The sequence below is a fragment of the Gymnogyps californianus genome, chromosome 1, assembly GCF_018139145.2.
Source record: "Gymnogyps californianus isolate 813 chromosome 1, ASM1813914v2, whole genome shotgun sequence".
Classification (NCBI taxonomy): Eukaryota; Metazoa; Chordata; class Aves; order Accipitriformes; family Cathartidae; genus Gymnogyps; species Gymnogyps californianus.
The window spans coordinates 131,050,930-131,067,635 of record NC_059471.1 but is presented as its reverse complement, the minus strand read 5'-3'; the positions used below and the strand labels follow the sequence as shown (position 1 = coordinate 131,067,635).

General features: G+C 38.7%; 1 protein-coding gene across 1 annotated transcript in view; it reads left to right on the top strand.

Moving 5' to 3' along the window:
* SPAG17 (sperm associated antigen 17) overlaps window positions 1-16,706 on the top strand; it is a 117,279-nt gene that overhangs the window by 71,403 nt on the left and 29,170 nt on the right. Inside the window, exons 24-31 of the mRNA XM_050894300.1 lie at window positions 409-617; window positions 4,860-4,980; window positions 7,838-8,202; window positions 9,625-9,754; window positions 11,383-11,603; window positions 11,902-12,046; window positions 13,183-13,337; window positions 15,180-15,356. Of these exons, the coding sequence (XP_050750257.1) occupies window positions 409-617; window positions 4,860-4,980; window positions 7,838-8,202; window positions 9,625-9,754; window positions 11,383-11,603; window positions 11,902-12,046; window positions 13,183-13,337; window positions 15,180-15,356 (1,523 nt within the window). The remainder of the gene's footprint in view (window positions 1-408; window positions 618-4,859; window positions 4,981-7,837; window positions 8,203-9,624; window positions 9,755-11,382; window positions 11,604-11,901; window positions 12,047-13,182; window positions 13,338-15,179; window positions 15,357-16,706) is intronic.

Below are 16,706 nucleotides of genomic sequence, written 5' to 3'. Positions count from 1 at the left end.
GTAGTGCAAAACTGCTGGAGTTCGTTCGTGCTGGATCAGCCCATGATAAAGCATAACAAGAGTGATCATTTCCTAGATACTAGACTCAGAAGGTCTCCACCTATCTAAGTATTCTGGAGGTAAAAGAATATTAAAAATTGTATTCTCTGTTTTTGAGAGACAAGTGACGATCTGTGGGAAACAATAGTTTCAAGATGTCTTTTAGGCTGACAAGTAGTCAGTCTATGGAAAGATTTTCTAAATAATTTCATATATTCAGTCCCTCTATCTGAAATAATAAACTCCCCCACTGAGATTATTATTTCTAAGGTAAAATTTAGTGTACAAAATCTTGTTAAAAAATAAAATGTGGCCATCTAGATTTATGAAACTTACTTGTATTAAAAATATTGCTTTTCTCTTCCTTAGATGATGAAACAGATCCTGTCTTAGCAAGAATTATGAACATCCCTTCTGTTCATATTCCGACCATAATTTCTCCTGTTACCTCAGCTTCAGGAAAAAAAGATAAGTGCATCAAACAAAAATCAGGAAAATCTCTGCCATCTACAAAAGCAAGCCGTAGCAAAATAGGCCCTCCACCACCTGATGACCTGGTAAAGCAAGAAGAAGGAAAGGTGAGAGAATAGACGCTATCCAATGAACACAGAAAAGGAACAAAGAAAAATTCAAATACATAAACTTATGTAACAGAAACATATATTCTTCTCAGAGGGCTTTGAACTGTGCCTTAACAAATTCCTAACAATTTATGGTGCTTCTAAAGATATGTTTTACTATTCCAGTTGTTGTCAGATGTACAGGTTGGCAGCTGTTAATGAAGCTAGCCTTTACGACTCTGTGATGTAAAGCAGTGTGTCTTCCATGGTCTACATACTTTTGTCAATTTTGGCTTTACAGTTACACCTGATACATTATTAATATCTCAGTGACTAGAACTGCTCTAGAAATTAATTTTTAGTTTAACCAAGTAGGAGAACTTTACTGTGCTTTCCAAAACCTGTATTGGAAAGTCTAACCAACCAGTAAATTAGTGGAGACAGTTTTGCAAAAGCTTGCTCTGCAATTTGGTCTTTCCAGCTGATCACAAGCCAGGGACCAGCAACTTGAGGAAGTTACTTTTGCGTATAACTGAAGTACTTCTATCACAGGGCAGGTCTTTGGAAAGGATGGATAACATTTCAAAAGCAGATTCTGAATTTCTGTTATGGAATACTTAGCACAGAGTAATACAGGAATTACAGGACCATGTGCCTCAGAAATGCACAGTGTTTAATCTTGAACATTTTCCACAGAGCACTATGAGAAGCTTTTTGGCATTAAAACATGTGAGTGGGGGAGGCCATATCAGTTCAGAAATGGGTTGCAATTCCCCTCTGCAAAATGACTAACCTAGATTATTTCAGGTCATTAGCTAATTATTGGCAGAATATTGTAGGCAACCACAGGAGGCTTGTTTGGTCCAGTGATCTCACAGATCAGTCAGAGTATGAGTTACATGAAAAGTTCTCAATGAAATATGGGAGGGGATATTAGCAGGATGGTGGAAGAGGATGTAGGAGTTTTCTATTTGAGATGATTTAACCTCTTTTCTTTTTTGACGCTGTTTTCTCCAACCAGCAGTGTTCCAGAAATGGACACAATTGAAATACAAAACAAACTCTGAGAGAACGACAGAAATGAACATGAATAATATTGAGAACCAATTTAGTTACCACCTTCAGTTTAAGAAAGGACAGTCTTCTGAAAACAGGCATAATCAGAACACGAAGCAATGAGGTCCATAAACAGTTTCATGTAACACTAATGGTCTAAATTATACTGTGTGGGATAATTCTTTAATGATAGTTGTGATAAAAAGCTATCCCTTTTAACCTGATCAAGTTACAAAAGAGTAGCATTTCTAGATAATGTGCATGTTAAATGGGGTTCTTAATGTCTTTCCAGACTAATTGCAAAAATACTTAAAGCATATAGTAGTGTGTTTAATTTTCCCCCTACTTTGTTCCATCTTTAATCAAGTATGGCTGAAATGATGCAGAAAGAACTGCTAATAAAATGTCCCGGTTCTCACTCTGAGACAAATTTAAGTCCAATCTACTGCATTTAATACTTTTCATGACCAATTATTTTCCGTTAACCCAGTCATTCCTTCCTCTTATGTTCTGCTTCTTCCATAGGCTGGTGGGTGATATGTAAAGAACATGAGTGGCACCAGGTCTGCCATCTTTTCCTGCACTGTTTTATCTTTTGTCCTGTTCCTCAGAATTTCTCCACAGAAAATTAACACTAGTTCATCCAGCTGTGGTGGCTTCCAATTCCAGAGGCATTTCATGAAACTCTACTTTAGTTCTTGTTACCATTTTCTAGGGCACTGCCCTGAAAAAGTTCACCACCTTCTGGTCTAAAGATCTGAATGTTTCTTTTTCAGAACTGTGTCTTGGAAAACTGGTCTTTTGTCTACTCTGGTTACTTTTGGCCATTTCTCTCAAAATCACTCTTGCTATGCCCTCACCAGAGGCTTATGACTTATCTTCTCGGCTCCCTTGGCAAGGGAGGTTCAATGGAGATCATAATTTTGTTGACAGAGCCGGGCTGAGCTGTTCAAAGAGGTAGAATGGGCAATATGGAAATGAAGGGTTAAATGCAGTACAGGTTTATTAGAAACAGGAGATAGCTTCCATTACAAAGCAAATGAGAGGAGAAAGTAATAAGAAAGACAAGAATGAACACATACTGAGAGTTGTAAGAGTAGCCTTGAAGACTCGCTAAACACAACGTACCTATGCTGCTTCTGTGCTACCTAGTGGATGAAGTAATGCTGTGGCTCTTGTTTCAACATGGATTCTGTCCATATCCACAAAAAGTCCTGCTGACCTAATTTCAACAGGTTTAGCTAGGTATTTAAAGAGCATGAGCATGAGCATGGAAAGTGGTGTAGGGAGTTGCCAAACAGCACTCAGCATAACATACAGCAATTGTGTGGCACAAACGAACCCTATACAAACAAATACCCCTACCATTAAAATTCTGTCAGGAGGACATCTAAGTTCCTCCTCCTCTTCCAAAAGGCTTTTTACTATTTGGTTTAGAATGTCTTCAGACAGAGAGTATCCATATTAGTGCATACAGCACCTGGCTATGTGAGTCTGCAAGTATTTTGGAGGACAGGATTAGAACCTGAAGCAAACTTGACAAATTAACATGGACATGGTCTGTAAAATAGGATGCAATTCAGTAAGAATAAGTGCTAGGTTCTACAATTACATATAAATAATCAATATATATCTACAGAATGGGTAACAGTTCTATCAATAACAGTTCTACAGAGACAGGTCTGAGAGTTGCGATGGATCACAAGCTATACATAAGTCAACAATGCCATCTTGCTGTGAGAAGGGCAAAGACCACATTGAGGTGAATAAACAGGAGTATAACCTGCTAAATATGTGAAGCTGTTTTCCATTCAGGGCTGGTAGGGCCCCAGTTGAAATATTGTGCCCTGTTATGGATACCGCACTGCAAGAAAAATGTGGGCCACACTGGAGAGTTTTAAGGAAAGCACCAATAAAGATCAGAGGCCTAGAAAACTTGACTGGTGGAGAAAGATTAAAAGACTTGGTTTGGGTTTGTTTGATCTAGAATTGAGAGACAGAATAGCCTTCTGTAAAGACTAGAGGGACACCATCATCTCATATGCTAGCCCATATAATCAGAAGAAATAATCAGAAGTAAACTAATTTTCTGCAAGAGAGATTCAGGGTAAGGGGTAGGAAAATGTCAATAAGGTTAATCAAGGTGAAGCACTGGAATAGTTTGCCACGAAACCTCCAGCCCTGGAAATTTTTAGAATGGGTTATATTAATAGTTTTCTCTAACGATATAGGTATACTCGATTTTTTTTTTTTTTTTTTTTTTTTTTAACTATTGGACAGAGAGAAGTAGATGACAACTGAGGGTTACTTCTGCCCTATTCTGTGACTTCTAGCTCATGATCCTGTGACTACAATCTTAGGGTGTTGAGAGTAGCCTTAATTACCCAGTAATATTATGTAAAATAACCATAAAATGTACAGCATCCTTTATGCTGAAAAACAGGTGGCAAAACATCTGCCTATTTTTCCCTATATTTCTATTCCTAAAAATCAAGAATATGGGGTAATACCAGGACAAGTTCTCTGTTACATCTGTCTGCAACCCAAAACTGTTTTCATCTTATGACTACTGGTGTAGTGTAGTTCATTGTCACATAGGTTTTGGGGGGGATGACATCAAAGGATCTATTGTTGTATTTTTTCCAAACGTTCCAGGGTCTTCAGACATTCCTTAGGTCAACTTCATCTTTTCTAGTCATCAGAAGAGTTTCCACTACAGAGCAGTGCAAAGAGGATTACACGTTCTGACTGCCAAACATACCTTCCTGTCCCCTTCTCAAGTCTGCTATATTTGCAGCAGACTGGAAGTACTGCTCTACTTATCTTTTGTGCTCTTTTAATGACTATAGGTAAAATAACTGATGTGCAACTTCAAGAATTATTTCACGCTCTTCTGCTTTACATTATCTATTTATTGTCCTCTCTTCTTGACACTGTGCACAAGATAGCATAATGACTCAGCAAAGTGAATAAAGTTAGGAAGGGTTGTTCTTCAAGGGTTAATAGAGGAATGAAAGAAGATAGCATAATCAAAGAAAATAAGCTAATGTTTCCACTTCAGAATCCATAAACTCTCAAAATGTTAAAAATAAGTGGTAGAAAGCATTTTTTTTAAATGTTTTGTTACAATTGAAATCTGTAGTCTAATTTTTTCTTTATTCTTTTAAAATGTGGAATAAAACTAATTCATGTTTCATTCTGTAGATGGAAATGGAAGAATCAGCTTCCCAAACACAAGTGATGTCAAATGCTCTTGCTTTCCCAAGTTTGAACGTCTCCTGTCCCAATGGACTAGTATTAACTTTCCTTGGTGAAAGTTTTGGAGGTTAGTTTTCTGAGCCACTGCAAAGTAAGGAATTTAAAAGAAGTTAAAATTACAGAAGAAAATTATTTCTGCCTTGATGGGTTTAGATGTAACAATATGAATTTTTTTAACGTCTCAGATTGCTAAGTCTGTCATAATGTCTATTTATAGTATTTGCAACGTAAATAATGTGTTCTGGTTCAAACAAACGTAAAATCTAGAATTGCAAGTTGTTGGACATAACAGATTGGGGGCAGGAAAACAGCAACCTTAAAATGCACTTGGGAGTCATGTTGGATAATCAGTTGAGTATGCACGTATATTGGAATACTAAAGAAAAATGAGCAAATTCAATTCATAAATGCATATATATCGAGGAATCTTGAGTGATAACAGGAAGATTGTTATGTTACCTATATCTGCACCTCCTTTGGAATCGTATGTACTGTTCTTAAGTCCACAAGACAAGATGTTCATATTTTGAAAGATTCAGGGAAGAGTGACAAGAATGATTAAAGCATTGGAAGATGTATCTTATAGTGAGCTCATGTCACCAAAGAACTCAATTTAGTTACCAAGAAAAAGGTCAAAGGAGTGACTGGTGCCAGTCTGGAGGTATAAGGAAACAGAATTTTGGTGATAGCTGGTAAACATAGTATACAAAGGTATTACAAATTTCAGGGGCTTGAAACTGGAAAGTAGTACTTTATACTAGATTTAAGTTATACTCATTTTTTAATGGTAAGAATGATTAACAAAACTAACCCAGGCTGTGATGGACTCTCTGCTGCTGGATATTTTACAATCAGGTTTTGTTGCCTTTCTAAAAAAAATGATCAGTTTCAAACAGGAATTATTTCACGTAAGTCCTTTGGTTTATGCCATCCAGTACATACAGAGAAGATGGTCGTAATAAGCCTTTCTGCCCTTATCGTTGAATGTCCTTTAGAAGACTGATGGGGTATATAGATACTTATAAGTTTCTGTGTCTGACTTATCCTTCTGCAATGATTCTGTTTCCCAGTGTTTTTGAAAACCAGCATGAGGTTCATCTTTGCATAATGTAAGCTATAGTAAACTTGGGGTTTTGTAGTCATGTCATTAGGTTTTGAAGCAGACAAATGTGAAGTTTGTTATTGTCATCTGATCAATTTTAAAAACAGCCACCTACAGATGTCATTTAATACCTATGTACAACAAATCTGTCCAGCCCAGGCTGTACTGACGATAATGAGTATGTGAAAATAGATCAGCACAACTACAGAGGTGCCTATATCCAGGAATAAACCAAATTTATCACACACACCAAGTACATGCTAGCAGTAATTCCAACACATCCTATGTGTGAGCTGTTGCATAAAACCCGGCGGAATCATTTGTCTTCCTGGCAACTGATGAAACAACATACCTCTTAGAAACCAGCCAAGTGGTAAGACCAGTGTATATAAATTAATAAAAAATAAGAAATTCATATTAAATAGCATTAATAAACGTAGTATGGTACACAAGGATCCAACACAAATTTATAATCATGTGAGAGAGGAATGTCTTGCTTTATTTTTTTTGGCCGCATAGACCTGAATTGTTAGTAAAAGCTTCCCTCATTTTTCTTCTCACGCTTCTCTTTCCTTTTAACATCAAAATCATAGAATCCTAGAACAGCCCAGGTTGGAAGGGACCTTGAAAGATCATCTGGTCGAACCTTTTGTGGAAAAGGGAGCCTAGATGAGATTATCTAGCACCCTGTCCAATTGCATCTTGAAAACCTGCAGCAATGGGGTCTGCTCTACCACGTCCCTGAGGAGGTTGTTCTAGTGAATGATTGTTCTCACTGTAAAAAATTTCTTTCTTATATCAAGATGAAACCTCTCCTGGTGCAACTTGTACCCATTGTCCCTTGTCTTCTCCATGTGGCTCCTTGTGAAGAGAGCGCCTCTGTGCTCTTTGTAGCTGCCCTTTAAGTACTGGAATACTGTGATGAGGTCCCCCCTGTGCCTTCTCCGGGGAGAAGAGACCTAACTCCTTCAGCCTTTCCTCATGGGACAGATTTTCCAGCCCTTTTATCATCTCTGTGGCCCTCCTTTGGACCGTCTTCAGTCTGTCCACGTCTTTCTTGAATTGTGGGGACCAGAACTGGACACAGTACTCCAAGTGCGGCCTGACAAGTGCTGAGTAGAGTGGGATGATCACATCTCTGTCTCCGGTGGTAATGCCCCTGCAGATGCAGCCAGCTTGGCAGATTTTGCCAGTTTAGGGTAAATGTGCTCTGATCAATCTGGTATGAAGTAAAGAAGATGCAGAGGGTTTTCAAACATACATAGTTTGGCAAGGAGCATAAGTTGAAATGCTGAATAGCTGAGGTGAACAGAGCAATTACGGACACATACATGTGGTCTCTTGACACAACTACCATAATTATACTCATTAGCATACTCAACACACTGCCATAGTTTAATCTAAAAACCTTATTTCTTCAAGTAGACAAAATATCTAACTTTAGTTCCTATACAAACTCAAACTTGGTGAAACTCATAGCTTTTTTCACCTTTATGGGCAGTTAGGAAATTCCTCTCACCTAGTGTCAGTCTTCCAAAAGTTCAGCATCCATAATAAATCCATCTTCAAATTTCCCTTATTTTCATTTGGAAAGACAGACACCTCCACAGGAGGATGCAGAGTTTCTGAGTAGATGACTGCTTTGAATTGTTCTCTGAAAAACAGAATCTGTCCCTTACTCTGTGGATTACAGACGAAGCCAAGGAGGGTTAGTCTTACTCACCTGAAGTTGCATACCTTCTGTAGACACCATGATGCTGGCTCTTTAGCACTGTTTGAATGTGTGCTACGCAGTATTAAGTAATCTAGGATTTATTTTCAGATTTGAAAGGTGAAGCCACTACAGCTGAAGCTGAGAAAGAGGTGGTAAAGGAAAGTGAGGCCAAAGCCAAGGAAGAGGAGGCTGAGAAAGGTGAGGCCAAAGCAAATGATGTAAAGGAGGAAGAGGTTATGGAAAGTGGAGAGAAGGAACATGAGGTTACAGAAGGTGAAATAAAGCATGAAGACACCAAAAGAGAACAGGCCAAGCAGCCTACTCTGGAAATTCTGGTTAGGCAGAGTTATCCCCAACAGGTAAAGAACTCTCATCTATATACACCTGTGGCAAGGCAAACAGAACAAGAGGTGTCAAGAGTCATCACCAGTCAAGGAACTGTCATAAAGTACATGATGGATGGATCTACCCAGGTATGTTTAGTAGAATTCATTGAAAGCAGCCTGTGTGTGTGATTACCCTTGAACTTGTGCTTGTCAACTGAGACAGAAAAGTGTCCAGTTTGTAGATGAAGGAGTTAAGTAACCACTGAGTTATGCAGCCATGTCAAGACTAAAATGCTCTTGGCTTTGTTCAGAATCAGAACTTAAGGCACATAGGGAATGTTAATGATGAAAATTTTAGGCATGTGAAGATTTTAGGCATCTTTGGGATTAGGAAATAGCTGAATATGGTTTTGAGAACTACATTCCCGGACTTAAACATCTGATGTGTAGATCAGTTGGGCTTTGGGTATTTTTGGCACCACAAAAGCATCCATATATTTTTTCAGTCATCTAAACAGTCATATGGGATCCAGAAAAGACCTGAACTGTTCTTCAGTCCTGTGGACACCTTTAGGTATCCTAAATTTTCATCAAAAGGACTTTATATTCCTAAGTACCTTCTCTGTTTACACATATTTAGGTTGCCCAGAGTTCTGGTTCCTTTTAGGTGCTATAGGCTACATACCATCCTTGCAGATACTGTAATCAATTTACAAGCAACTGTCTTTTTAAAGTCTAAGACACTATGTGTAGTTAGCAAACAGGTGAAAAGAGGAGTCATCTGTTTTGACTCAGAAACTGTCAAAATAATTCCTTCTTTCCTCAAGTTTTTTTTCTAAGTAGACCACAATTCCTAGTACAAGTTCTTTACATTCATTTATTACATTAGATCTTAAACTATTTAGCCAAGATTTCTGAGAAGCGTATCCATTTCAGAAGTTAATTACCTTACAGTAACTGTAACTCTTGAGATGTTTCTATACATTGTCCATTTGTTTTCCACATCGTACCATCTTCTCCCTAGAACATCTGTACTGTATTTGTAAATTAATTCAGGGACAATTGTTCCCTGCCACACAGGGAACATGCATATCCAGAGTTGAGTGTAATGGACAATAGATCTCAGAAACCAGCTACAATAAGATAAATAACCATGACTTCTTTTTGTTAGCTGTCTTGATGGCTAAAAAATTAACAGCAATCCTACACATGTGGAATACCTGAATACAGATCGATATGGTGATACAGATGCATTACCACTGCTACAAAAAAAAAAAAGTCATCAACCTTTGACCACTTAAATAGTCAAAGAATAATCTTTACTGTTTACTTTTATAATGCCTATTTGTTACTGAATAGAGTTCCCATTAATTATATATGTGAACTGCAGCAATTAGCAGGTCTTTATTTTTGATAGCTTCTTTATTTCTTCTATTCATTGAGAGACTTTTTTTGCCCTCCATCACTCACAATATTCTAGTGACTCTTGCATTTAGGACACATTCTTTTGAGACTTTCTATAGGTGTTTGAAGTGATTTTAACCTCTAGTATGTCCTTGATTGCTGTAGATTCTGTTTGCTGATGGCACAGTGAGTAGGAGTCCTGATTCTGGCCCTGTCCTACCACCACCTACAATTCCAGATAACATGCAACCATTACCAGAATCAGAGCCTTCACCTGAGACCAGCACTAAGAAAGGTAACATTTCCAGTGTTTTGGACAGATTTGAAGTTAGTAGGGCTGATGATACTTAATAAAGGGCATATTTCTTTAGTCTGAGAATTCTGCCAGTGTGAAAATGCAATTTTGTCTGTACTCAGCTGCTGCACATTGCTAATTTGTTACCTTCATATCAAATAATTTCTCTCCTGCTCCAGATTTCTTTTTCTTCTAGCATCCTAGGACTCTCATAAGTAAAAGGATATTTAAGGACTACATCGGTAGCAGAGTGATTCAACACAAAGTATTTTAAAATAAATCCTTGTAACTACAGTAGTGTCAAATCCTTACTTAGTGTTATACAGATTTTAGTCTTGGTGTTGAGAAATGCTTCTCTCGCAGAGGACTTACTATATTTTTCTTTCTCATTGTATGTATTCCAATGCACCTACCATTGGTCATTATTAATTGGTTGTATGGACTTGTGGTCTGTCCCAATATAACCATTCATACATTTTGTTTGGCTGAGAAAGAACCAAATAAAAGTTTACTTCATACCTCAGAGTGTAGTCCGAGATCACTGTCAGTGCTCCTTAGTGCAAAGAATAACTATGACCTGTCATAGTATTAACGTATAATTTATTGGAAGTATGCAAATAGAAGTTGCTGCCAAAGAGAAAAGTCTCTCAAAAAAAGACTTTCAAGTCATCAAGTCCAGTCCTTGTTCTTAGGATATTCCTTAGGATAACTGGAAGGATGGTTTGAGAACTTCCCTGACAAACCATCTTCTAATTTTCAGTCTCAGTATCTGTGGCCAGTGTATATCCTTTATTCCTTATCCTTTATTTATGACCACTTTTTTCCCCCACCCTTCCTCTCCACTGCTTAGTCTTCACAAATTTATAGTGAAAAGTTTCATCTCTTTTTGCCCCCCCCCCCTTTTTTTTTTTTTTTTTTTTTTTTTTTGCTAGGATGTACTGTAAGCCTTTTAGACGCCTCTCTGGACTATGCTGTTGTCTTTTGCATACACCTAGTCTAAGTTCCTTTTCTTGAATATAGGAGACCAGAGTTCTCTGTCACATTCTTAATAAGGTCCCTCCATTAGCTTTCACAGTGGAATCTCCATCCCTTTTCTTCTGATGCACCATAAGATTGTGTTTGCTTTTTTTGTCACGGTATTTTCACACTGATAACTTGTACTCGTTCTGTATGGATGATACCTCCAGATCTTTCTTTTCTTCTGCTGTTGCAAACTTGTCTGAAGTGTAAATTATTTTTATTCCTTTTTGCATTAAATTTCATTCTAATAGGCTGTATCAAATTCCTATTACTTTAATCTTCAAGCTCATGGGACAGTTTTGGATGCTTTTTTTTCTGTAGTCCATTCAGATTTTCTTCTGCATTGATAGTCTCTTCCACAGTCATGTCATAATCAGGTGTCATTATCATGCTGTTTACTTTTTCTATATCATTAGTGAACACATTAAATAAGATTAGTTCAAGGGCACACCTTTGAGTAACAGCACTTGTAATTTTCCTCCAGCCTGATAAATAGTTCTTCTTTCAATTCTGTCAAAACCAATACTCACAGAAACTCTTCACTTTATTGATTTTGTCTTTTGCCTTAGAGAATACCAAGTCTGATACAGAAACTTTTGTTTGTGCAGCAAAAGGCAGTGACAGAAACAGTATATCGCACCCAAACAAGGACGAGTTGTTTGAAAATACTGTGCAGAGTCTGGTTAATTCTGAGCAACCTAAGGAGAACAAGGCAGGAACCTGGATAACAACAACTCCATCAGGCATTCGAGTGGGCACTGAGGGAGCAAAGAGAATGGATCTGAAGCCACTCTTAATGTATCAGGCAACTGACCCAGCTGATGGAACGGTATTACTGTTTTTGTGTTATTATAGCACTGTCTACTAAGCTAAGAGACAGGGCTGCCTTCATATAAGTTGTAGGATTTGTTCTTTGAACATATATCCTACAGGTTGTGTTATTACACTGTTATTAATACAAAAGCTTTAGATTTTGAAGAAGATGCAAGTCCTCGGTCTCTGAAGTAGATAAAGTTGCAGTAGTCTAGCTTCATCAGAGTTTCAGTACATAATGCCTTGTCTTACAGTTGTTGCTGTTACAAGTGTTACAAGAGCTAATATAGAAGAGTATTCCTTCATTCTTTCAGGTTATGACTGTACGAGATGATGAAGTGATAATTGTTGAGAAGCTGGATGGCAGCAGAATAGTAGATCATGCTGATGGTACTAGGATCAAGACTTTTTATCAAAACTGTGAAGAAATTTTAGTACCAGAGGATAGTGAGGAAACAGGTAAAATCAAAAGGGGACCACTTATCTCTGCTATATCTTGTGAAGCAGATAATTGTCAAAATATACTAAAGAAGGCTCATACCAGTAGCCTAGATAACAAATCCACTACTGCAGTCTAGGCTTAGTTTGTCTGCTTGGTCTTTTTTTCATCAGTATTCAGTGCAAAAATTACATTGTAGCAAACAAGCAAATTCCCTTCTTTCCATGTGTACACTTATATGACCCACCTTCACCATGAGACCACAGTGCCTGAGTTCTGATATGTTCATTGGCTGCTCTCCACCTACCCTGATAAAACAAGCAAGTTGATTTGAGTCTTAACTGAATAGGTGTATAAGGACCAGGTCATACTCATGTTCCCCAGAGAGGCCATGGACTCACCAACCTTGGAGGTATTCAAAATTTGATTGAATATGGCCGTGGAAAATGCCACACCTAGCAGAAGTGAAACTACATTCACCTGAAATGAGTGGGGCTAATCGTCACCTGTGTTTCTTCTGGCTGGCAGTATATTCTGTATGCTTGGTTCAGTTGCTGGATAAATTCTGTAGTTAACATGAAGTGTACATTTACTGTGCGGGTGTCAGGACTGTTGTGTTCAAACACAGTAGAAAGTTCTGGTTGTGGAACACCTCCCTGTGGGATTTTAAAAATCAAAACAATGACCTTGAACTGGTCTGTCTATTCAATGGGAAGGCAATGGCCAGATTAACATACCAGTTTGATTTGTTTTCTGTGACTTCTCCTGCTGAAAAGGAATTTCTTCACATCTTAGAGCTTGTATCACAGGCATGAAAAATTTCAGTGGTCCAACTTGTATGTTACAAATATCCAGATCATTATGGTTAGTAATGTACTTGATAAATTAGAGAGTGCTCTCCTGACCACACCAGCCACAGATGGTTACAGACATTTTTTGCTGTTGGATTTTCCTATATTCAGTGCACAGTCCAAAAATTTGAAGGTTGCATATTGTTTACCTAACATAAAATTATGTGATAAAGGATGTTATGAAGTCTGAGGGTCTTTTACTGAGAAGATAAAGGTCCAGCCTTATGAAAGAAAAAGCAAATTGAATCCTAAGACTTTTCCATGGTTCATGTGCTCCTGTCTAGTTGTTCTGTATTAATTCTTAGATGAACCCTCAGAAGCCGTCACAAGGAAGGTGAAATGTATGCAAGTAGAGAATCCTGAGTTTGCTACTGTTATAACAAATTGTGAGGACGGTACCTGTACTACCGTCTTTGGAGATGGGACCTCTATTATAGCAAAGCCACAGGGAACATATCAGGTGGGAATTATTTTTAGTTTGTGACAGTGAAGTGTATCTTTGTGTTCCAAGTTCCCTGCCATCAGTGTCTCTCACCTTGACTATTTTAACTTCCTTCTCTATGGCCTTCACAAATCCTATGATTCCATCTCTTTTATACTCTGCCAGTATTTAGATATTAGAGGTCCCAGTCGAATGGAAGCTGGCAAATGTTGTCCCAATTTTCAAGAAGGGTAAGAAGGAAGACCCTGGTAATTACAGGCCTGTCTCTCACTTCAGTGCCTGCTAAAATTATGGAGAAGGTTATTCTGGGAGTTATTGAAAAACGCTTGAGAGACAATACAGTCATTGGTCATAGCCAGCACAGGTTCATGAGGGGAAAGCCCTGCTTAACTAACTTAATTTTCTTTTATGGCAATGTCACCCATCTAGTTGACCAAAGGAAACCAGTAGATGTAGTTTTTTATTTTAGCAAAGCTTTTGATACTGTCTCTCACAGTATCCTTCTGGACAAAATGTCCAGCACACAGCTAGACAAGTCCGTATGTTGAGTGAGCAATTGGCTGATGGGTCGGGCTCAAAGAGTTATAGTAAATGGGGTTACATCAGGCTGGTGACCAGTCACCAGTGGGGCTGCCCAAGGCTCAATTTTAGGGCCAGTGCTCTTTAATGGTTTTATAAATGATCTGGACGTAGGAGTCGAATGTACATTAAGTAAGTTTGATGATGATACTAAGCTAGGAGGAGCTGTGGACTCCCTCAAGGGTAGAGAGGCCTTACAGAGCGATCTGGATAGACTGCAGAGCTGGGCAATCACCAACTGTATGAAATTTAACATGAGCAAGTGCTGGATTCTCCACCTGAGATGGGGTAGTCCTGGTTATACATACAAATTGGGGGACAAGAGGCTGGAGAGCAGCCCCACGGAAAGAGATGTAGGGGTTTGGGTGAATGGCAAGTTGAATATGAATCAACAGTGTGCCCCGGCGGCAAAAAGGGCCAACTGTGTCCTGGGGTGCATCAAGCACAGCATAGCTAGCTGGTCAAGGGAGGTGATTGTCCCACTCCACACTGCACTGGTGCAGCCCCACCTCAAGCACTGTGTGCAGTTTTGGGCACCTCAATATAAGGAGGACATCAAACTATTAGAGTGTATCCAGAGGAGGGTGACCAAGGTGGTGAAAGGTGTCGAGGGCAAGACTTATGAGGAGCGGCTGAGGTGACTTTGTTCAGCTTGGAGAACAGAAGGCTGAGGAGTGACCTCATCGCAGTCTACAGCTTCCTCAAGGGGGCAGCGGAGGGGGATGTGCTGACCTCCTCCCTCTGGTGACCAGCAATAGGACATGAGGAAATGGAATGAAGCTGTGTCAGGGGAGGTTCAGACTGGACATTAGGAACAGGTTCTTCACTGAGAGGGTGGTCAGTCACTAGAACAGGGTCCCCAGGGAAGTGGTCACAGCATCAAGCCTGTCAGAGTTCAAGGAGCATCTGGACGATGCTCTTAGTCATATGGTCTAGTTTTAGGTAGTCCTGCGAGGATCAGGGAGTTAGACTCAATGATCTGTATGGATCCCTTCCAACCTGAGGTATTCTATGATATTTCCTCACAACTGTGTAGTATATTTAAATCACAAGCGTAAATTTCCTGAAGTTAAAGAAAATATTACACAGACTAATATCAGCCTAACTCCAGGACCTTATCTTCCTTCTTTCTCTCCCTCTAGTCCCTCAAAACTGGATGATTCAGTAGTAAAGGTCTGAGAGCTCTCCTCTCGATTTGCATCTGTTCTTCATTTTCATGGTACCTCTAAACTGAAGATTTCATCTTTCAGGACTGAACCTCTTCCCTTCTTACTGTGTTAGGTTTTACCCATCAAGACAGGCTCTCTTTTCATTGATGAAGATTGCTCAGCAGTTTATACCCATGAAGTTTACAATTTCATCAGCAAGAAAGAAGAGAAACAAGCAGGGAGATACATTATGAAACACAATTCCAGCACTATTTGTGAGATGATGGATCCTGAAGGAAATCTTTTTAAGGTAAAATACATGGAAGGAAACAAGTTTCTGCATTTTAAGTAATTTTATCTTATAAACATCTCTCAAAGTCATCTTGTAGCCTTGTAGTACTTATTCTTAAAGTATCCTAGCTAGCCAGAAGGAACAGCTCCTGAATCAGGTCTCTGAAATGTTCTTGAGGATGTGATTGGTTTCCCTTTTTTGGTATTTCCCCCTTTTTAGAGAGATTGAAATAAAACACATGGTCTACAGTTTACATCACCTGTAAAGTTACCTTAATTAGCGTGACTTGTCTTATTAGCAAAAAATCATCTCTGCAAATGAGGATTAAAAATGAGAGAGGATATTGGCTTTTCAGAAGGTCCATAGAAACACTCTGATCTGCCTGGTAAGGCAAATATTGTTGTAAAAGGAATGACTCAGTCTTTAAAGTCTTACTGATTGTGCTGTGATCCTTTCACACCTAAGAGATGTTTTAGAGCTAGGTTAGTACTTAGTTTTGAGTTCAGGAAACATCATCTAAGTGTCTGTGACCTACATACTGTTTTCTAATTAAAGGTTCTAATCAAAGATTCAAAATGTGACATCCTTAGAGTATACTTTCTATTGTTGCAATTGTAATCATTACCATTTCCCCAGATTCCTGTGAAACAGCACTGAGGTTCCGCTGGACATATGCATTATAATACGGTTTTTAACCTGGTTTCCTAGGCTGAAGAAACAGTGCTTATATAAATCTATGCTATCTGTCAATCTCTCCCTAACAAATTTTGAACTGATCAACAGAAAGGTAGAAATTTCAAAGATATCAAGTTCCTACAAAATCAATGCAATTCAAAGCAGCACAGAAGTTGCTTGGAATCGGCATCAGCACATCCTGCTTTTTCTCAGCTGATGCTTAGGGAACAAAGGAAGGAGGTTGAGGAGGCTGTGAGGCAGTTGAAGGTATTGTGGGAGCAAGTGATCACAGGGGATATGGGGGAGTGTAGTAAGACAGGTGAGATTAATGGTTGGTAGGGATGGCAACCAGGTATAGGTGTAGTAGGGTTGGTTCTTCCTCTGTCCTAGTCATGCCTGAGACTATGGCAAAATGGGTGTGGACTGGGTGTGTCAGATTCAGTTCATGGACTGCCCTTTTGAATCACTCTGGTTTAAACTGTATCTTCCAAAGGCAACTGTCCTTCAACTGACTATACTAAGAATTAGAGGCATTATTATACCTTGGGTGCGTGTGTTAGTGGCACGTGAGTTTAATAATCGCAAGAAGGAAATACTGTAGAAATTCACTCAGTATTATCATAAGATTATCTGAGACCATATTTTCAAAGTGAATAAATGCCTAAAAAGGGACCTCTCTGTACATATATACCT